Raw genomic sequence first — 7,500 nt, 5'->3', positions numbered from 1 at the left:
CAGATAGGCTGGGGTGTCCACAACTTTAGACGAAAATCTCCATAGAAAATATATCAGGCCAGTTAGGTTGGGGTATCAGCAGCTTTGGACCGAAATCCCCCTACGAAGCATATCAGGCCAGTTAGGCTGGGGCGTCCACAACTTTGGACATAAATCCCCGTACAAAACATGTGCGGCCAGTTAGGCTAGGGTGTCCACAACTTTGGACGAAAAAATCCCATACAAAAACATAACACGCCGGTTAGGCTGGGGTGTCTGCTACTACGGACCCAACAACCCCATATACAAATATTATATCATGCTAGTTAGGCTAGGGTGCTCACTACGTTGGACAAAAACCCTAAAAACGAGCACATTATGTAAGACAAGCTGAGTCGTTCACTAAACCTAAAGTACAAAAATAACGTACAAGTAGACAACGCTAATTTAAAAGAGGATAATAATGATAATACAGGAGCTGAACAACCGCTTACAATAGAAGTGCGATTAGAACGAAGGCCAGAAAAAACCTGCCATAAAACTCCTTGGGGAAAAAAAAGCAAGAAATCTGGGTAGGAACCATGGCTCAAGCTCCGGGGTTTAGTAGCCTTTCCTACGGGGGCTTTACAAAGGTAAGACAGCCGAAAGTGCAGTAAAAACAAAACATCTTAGACAACTAGAATGAAAAAGAACATTTTTATGGAGGTGAAAAAATTATTACAAAAGAGTATGTGTACCTGTTATGTAACACATTTTTCCTGGTTCAACTCTGTTTCCTGCATCCGGTAAGGATACTACGTTGACCTGTGTACTGGATTTAATCGACTCCTCTAATTGAAGAAGTGCGATATCATTTCGAAAATGACTTTTATGGTATCCTTCGTGAATGATAATATCCCTTAACCTATAGCTCCTTTGAAACTGAGTCGTGTCTGTGCGATCGTGAGACCCTAGAAGAAATTAAAAACAGCCCACATAAAATTGTGAACTTATTTATAAGTGTGTATTTTTCATCTTTTCTTCTTTTTTTTTTTTTTGTTTCAGCAACCCCTCAATGAGGATGTTCTGCCGACCAAATTTAGTATCGATGACTAAGATCGTGTTGTATTTGGATGAACCGTTTCAACCTCAACCGGTTTTAGCCTACGAGTAGCCGTACCCTCTCCCAACGATGAAAAAACGAAGAGAGGGGGGAGGATACGGCTACACGTAGGCAAACCGGTTTAGGTTGAAGCGGTTCAAGTTCCCACTAGAACACTTTTCAAACCATCTTCGGTTGAAACGCGGTGACTCCTGAGAATAGTCATTACCAGACTTTCCGCGTTGACATGTCGAGGGAAAAACAACAAACATGGCTGGAGCTGGCGCAGCCGACTTTAACAAAAGGCCCACGTGAAAGACAGCTGTCGCTGCCTATGCCAAACAAACCGAAAACGGCTTTTCCCAATAGAATACAAAAAAAAAAAAAAAAAAAAAAACTCAATTAACCTGAAATGGTTTCAGACGGAGCCAATTATCTTATTAACAGGTAGGTACTTCTAATGACAACTATAATTCTAATACGCACCCACTACAACCCTGAAATGACCCATTTCGATGTATCCTTCAACACAATGGGCAGCTGTGACGACCCAATTGACTTTTATCAAAGATCCTCCGCAGATGTGTTGTCCATTGTACTCTAGCGAAACCATCCAAGGCCAGGAATGAGCGGTGGCATCTTTGCCATTTACGATTCGCTTTCCTAAATCATCTCCACTGATTTTAAATCCTAATAAAGAAAAACGTTTGTGTTGTAATTGTTACTCTAGTAAATTAGATAAAGAGACGTTTGTGGCTACTGTCCAAACTAGCTTCGTCCGATAATTTTAAGCTTATTTGTTGAGATATTCTTTCGCCATAAGACTGTTCCCTTTTCCTTGTTCCTTATCCTCCCCAGATTGAAGACATTTTGGGTCAAACGTTTTCATAGCGGAACTCCGCGCGCGCCGAAGGCGCGCTTGTGCGGAGCACCATTGTTAGGAAAATATGTTAACCCATCGATGCGAGAAATCTTGGTTTTATAGCCATGACGTCATCGAACGTCCGTACGTACGGTCACCCCTCCATGTATGCCAATGTGACCAGTATCATGCTAGTTGACGGCATACATCTTTGATATTGGACATCCATGTTTTGATCAATTGACATGTCAAAACAAGGTATCCGCTGACCAGTATCACTTGACCATATCGCGGGCTCAAGCATAGAGCTCACCAAGGTCAGTTGTTTTTTTGAAGTTGACCGCTGAGCAGGTACTAGTTTTCGATTGGATTGTAGGCTCTACCCAGGTTAACTCACCTAAACATAAGCGAGGCTTACCACATCAGCTATAGTTCTTAGACTTGTCTATGGGCCAGGAGAGAAACCCTCCCTGCTTCGGGGAATTTTGAGGAAACGTATCGTTTTGAAGCATAGACCTAGGGTCTTTTAAATCGGGTTATTCCCACTTCTCAAGTGGAGGCGTCTGGCTATACGGCGACATTCTTTCATCTGAGGTAAAAAAAAAAAAAAAAAAACTACAGGGTACCCAGTTTGTCATTTTGAGATTTACACCTAAAATGCCCAGACAAGACACACGAACTTCAAAATAGTGTACATTTACTCAGAACGTCACAGCTGACATACATACAGCTATATCTGTCTCGCTAATAAGACCTACCTGCACATTTTCAAAAGCACTCGAGCATTACGAGTCTACTATTTTCGATTATAGTCACATGCAAAATATCGCCCAATTCGGGAATTTAGTGATCGGCATCATCGACTCCTGCTTGGCAGGTATCTGGGTGCATTGTTGTTTTCAGTTTCCTTCACCTGTTTTAACAAAATCTTATTATATCACGATTTTCTTGAGAATACTATCAAAGCATTTATGACGTTTCTATTATGCCTCGAAAATCAAATCTACATTCTTCATCTCGGGAATCTCTTGGCCGTCTTCATTGTCCCTACTTGAGAGTAAAGCACAATATCTGCAAGCTCTTGAGGCATCAAGTCCCCCTCTGTCCACCTAATTTCTAATGCACTAGCATCGTTCACTTCCCAACCAAGGCCTTGTGGAGGAGGCAGAAGAGGAGCTGCCTGATGATGCTTGATAACGAGAGTATCACGACACAATGGAAGCAGGCTCATATCCTCAAAAGTAAACTAGTCTTGGAAGTTTGCACACCTCATCAAATTGGCAGAAAGTCTTCCACCATAAACGAAGCAATTGAAGCTTTCAAGACGTGTGAGTGTTTCTTCAGAGGATAGATCTGGATACTTGCTGATGTCTTGGAATGTTGAAATGAAGGAGGTGTGTTTCTGAAGGAATTTAAGTGGCTGTTGTTTGCATTTCCGGACAAAGGCACTAGTGGTGTCGCAACCAGTAAAGCTATGAAAGCCAGGAAGCGCTCGACACCCTCACTGAGATCACAGGCTACTGCCTTCACATCAATCAGCCGTCGCTTGTTACCAACACCCGTGTCAAAGATAATGCGTTTTAAAGAAGGAAATCAAACACCATGATGGTGTTGGGTGTTGTTTTTTCAACGTGACGAATGTGCAAAGTTATCTGTGTGTCTGCTTCTTTCTGCGTTGTACAAAGCTCAAGCATCCTATCAGCCATTGCTTCTCGACCATCGAATGTAGTAAACAAACCAAATCCTCTTTGCAAGCAAAGATCATCTTCCGTCTAAGCAGCTTTCTAGCAAATTTGTGCTTCTCCCACTCTTCAAGAAGGAAGCTTGAGATGCGCCGTTTGTTCTCGTCATTCGATATATTTTTTCCCACCTCCAGGATCGGTTAATCTTTTGGCATGGAGACGAGCTGTTATCCAGCTACAGTGGCTACAAGGGAGTGGATATGAGCCTGCTTCCAACATGTCGTGATTCTCGTCTTATCAGCCATCAAGAGGACTAACTACCAAGCCTACATTTGGCGAAATGCTCACCGGGTTGCTCCTCTTCTGCCTTCTCCATAAGGCCTTGGTTGAGAAGTGAACAATGCTGGCGCACCTTGAGAAATTAGGTGGACAGAGGGGGACATGATGCCTCAAGAGCTTGCAGATATTGTACTATACTCTCAAGGTGGGGACAATGAAGACGGCCAAGAGATTCCCGAGATGGAGAATGTAGAACTGATTTTCGAGGCATGATAGAAACGTCATAAATGCTTTGATAGTATTCTCAAGAAAATCGTGACATAATAAGATTTAGTTGAAACAGGTAAAGGAAGCTGAAAACATCAATGCACCCAGATACCTGCCAAGCAGGAGTCGATGATGCCGATCACTAAATTCCCGATTCGGGCCATATTTTGCTTGTGACTATGATCGAAAATAGTAGACTCGTGATGCTCGACTGCTTTTGAACATGTGGAGAATGGCTTCTGAGGTCTTATTAGCGAGACAGATATATCTGTATGTATGTCAGAACACTATTCTGAAGTTCATGTGTCTTGTCTGGGCATTTCAGGTGTAAGTCTCAAAAATGACAAACTGTGTACCCTGTAGTTTTTTTACCTCAAATGAAAAGAATTGAATGTGGCCGTACAGCCAAACGCCTCCACTTGAGAAGTGCGCACAGTCAACGCTTTTCGTGTGCAGGTGGAAAACGGCTTGGAAGATGTTTTCTTTCTGCATTTTTCGCTGGTTTCAATCCAGTTTGACATATCATGATATCTGTGGTCCACACTGATGGCTACGCAGTTATTCAAGTCAAGTATCGGAGGGATATAAACTTGAAGCTGAGTGTTTACTTTTAATTTGCTTAGAGCTGCATTTTTCTTTGTACTTGTATTGAAATTTTTTTGGCATATCTTTAGAAGCTCTGATGAGGTTACATGATGCCTGGAAGACCTATGTCTAGAACAGAAACGAAAGGAGAGAGAGGGAAAACCACAACGACAAACTAACAGAATGCCAGTAATAGCTCATACCTAGTGGAAGAAGTTACTCCACAAATTCTTTGCTTGCGCACTAAACCGTTAGTTATTTTCACAGAAGCGGAAGTTTTGTTTTTATATGGGTCCTAATTTTAGCGTGATTCCTATTCGCTGGCTATTGACACTTTACTCTGAAATGGCTTTTTTCCTTCTCCATTTCGCTCGCTGAGGGTGTAATTGTTTTCTTTTAAAACTCATGTGGTTCAAGAAAAATTCATTGCCAAACTGGTGAATTCCAAAGTAAATTTCACTCGAAAAACCGATTTCGTACTCATCGCTTCGTAATTCATGCGATATCGGTTTTTAGCGTAAAATTCACTAGTTAGGCAATGAATTTTTCAATAGAAGAAAGCAAAGAAAATGATTTTATTATTAAAGCAGCAACCGGAAACATCAAAACGCGAACAATTCGAAACCTTTTATCTTCACTAACCCGACAGGCACTAAGAATGAATAACCAGAGAGATCGCCTTCTAGGCTCAGCTAAAACTATTATATATTACCTTGAGCTTGTGTGCTGTCCAGAATAAATACGACTGCAGCGACTGTGATTGCAAAAGTACGCTTCATGCTTCGAAAGGACTGTGAATAAAAAAAGACTCCAGCTTAGATAATGACAATAATGGAGGTGTACGGCTGTAGTAGTAGTAGTAGTAGTAGTAGCAGCAGCAGCAGCAGCAGCAGCAGAAGTAGTAGTAGTAGTAGTAGTAGTAGTAGTAGTAGTAGTAGTAGTAGTAGTAGTAGTAGTAGTAGTAGTAGTAGTAGTAGTAGTAGTAGTAGTAGTAGTAGTAGTAGTAGTAGTAGTAGTAGTAGTAGTCACCTTTGCTGGGATTATGTCTTCTATATTTGGGTATTTCCTAGGTTACTATGCTGATTTTCAATAAACGGCCTAGCCCATCAGGGCTTGGCCAAAATATCCCAAACAAATGTGGTATTATTTGTGTCCCAGCAAACGGAGCTCGTCCAGAGCAATGCCTTTGCTAACAGTATCAGTCAGGCTGTATGGAGAATGAAGCATAAACATCACTATATCTTTATGCTTTCTTCTTCTTAATGATAGCTGGTCCCAATTAAATGTTTTAAGATCTATAAGGAGCCTTGAGTTTACCTCGCAGTTGGATTGCAGAATAACCCTAGCTGCTCGGTTTTGCAGTTTTTGTGGTTTCGGACATAGATAAGAATTCAATAATGACATTTGCGGAGGTACATGTGAAACGATCGGTGATCTTAACAGATCACTTAGGTCCCGACATCTTGCTAGTGTTAACATTGAAAAGACAAGTTTCGCATCGTGAGCGCGCGGATTTGAAAGTGCCGGGTTCCTCGTTAGTTTTTTGAGCGCGCTTTTAACTAAAAAGTTGCCTACGATTTTGTCCCGTTTGAATGAAATAAGTGGAGGTTGCGAAAAGAATCTACTAGTCTCGGGATAATTTTGGAGTAATTTAAAATTATTAAGAGGCCCTGACTGTAAATATCGAGAACCCGCTGACAGTTGCAAAATTTCACAATTTATTTTATTCTACCTAAAAGACCCATTTGGTGAACTATTTTCAAAAATGGAAATAAAAAGTTCCATAGCGCTTTGCTTTTTCCGAAAAATCCAACAGGTCAAATTACGCCGAGGCGGTCCCCGACCCCCCGGAAAAACAATGAAAAATTCTGCAACTTCGTTAACTCCGTATGCGACAACGCGTTGAATTCCTGGTTTGCTATTTTGGATATTGGTAAAAGGACCCTTTGTCGTTTAAAAAATGTAAACTTCATGTAATTTTGTCAAGTTTAAGACAACATAAAAACCCGTTGAAATAACCCACTTTCAATCTTTTGGGTTGAGGTGAAATAAAGGCCAACTTTAAAGGCCTATAAAAATCCTAGTATATAAATTTACGTGTCATATTGTACATCAGGTGAACGCTTTATCTTTGTAGGTCATTTTCTCCAACTGTCGATTTTGGCCCGCAAAAATTAGCGCATCCAGTTTGAAAAGAGTTCGGGCTGTTTTGACCAAAAATTCAATGCAAATTGCTAAGCGGATGCATGTCACGCAAGAGGTCACGGCCAAACCTTCAGTTTACAAATAATGCATCTTATTTCTCTTTCTGATTGAAAATGGCAGCAAAGAGCGCCTTGAAGTACTTCAATGACCTTTCAATTTATTTAACGATCATACAAGCAGACCACATATCATTTTATTTATGTTAGGTCTAGACGAAGATAACAGTCGTCGATCGCGTTGATGCGTAGTCCAATAAATTGACGTAAAATTTGATTCACATACACAGCGAAACTTATTACAAAATTGAAGAGAATTGGGTAGACTTACTGTTGTTACTGTTAGTTTAAAATAACGCGATGTAATCCTAGGAGCTCCCTATCTTACTCAATTTTTGACCGAAAAGGTCAACAAAACACACTGCCAAAGAAATGATCAATGAAGATGTGCGTCCTTGCAGTTCTTGCTTACGGTAATCCGCTCATAAATGATAAAGCCAATCACTCAAATATTTTTCTTGCCTGTGGAAAAAAAATGAAGAAAAAGAATCCAATCAAGAGTGA

The 7,500-nt window shown here is 40.8% G+C and overlaps 1 protein-coding gene across 6 annotated transcripts in view; it reads right to left on the bottom strand.

Annotated features, from left to right (window-relative positions):
- LOC137996850 (chymotrypsinogen A-like) overlaps positions 1 to 7,500 on the bottom strand; it is a 30,748-nt gene that overhangs the window by 13,083 nt on the left and 10,165 nt on the right. For 3 of the 6 annotated variants that reach the window (XM_068842462.1, XM_068842461.1, XM_068842463.1), the window contains 3 exons: positions 5,448 to 5,526; positions 1,547 to 1,750; positions 717 to 929 (listed from right to left, as the gene is read on the bottom strand). In XM_068842462.1, coding sequence (XP_068698563.1) covers positions 717 to 929; positions 1,547 to 1,750; positions 5,448 to 5,514 — 484 coding nt within the window. In that variant the 5' untranslated portion in view covers positions 5,515 to 5,526. Of the gene's footprint in view, positions 1 to 716; positions 930 to 1,546; positions 1,751 to 5,447; positions 5,527 to 7,267; positions 7,459 to 7,500 lie in introns of those variants that run through there. The other 3 variants (XM_068842466.1, XM_068842465.1, XM_068842464.1) reach the window with 3 other exon arrangements.

This window comes from Montipora foliosa, chromosome 3 (genome assembly GCF_036669935.1).
Source record: "Montipora foliosa isolate CH-2021 chromosome 3, ASM3666993v2, whole genome shotgun sequence".
Classification (NCBI taxonomy): Eukaryota; Metazoa; Cnidaria; class Anthozoa; order Scleractinia; family Acroporidae; genus Montipora; species Montipora foliosa.
This window is presented reverse-complemented; position numbering and strand designations above follow the sequence as displayed.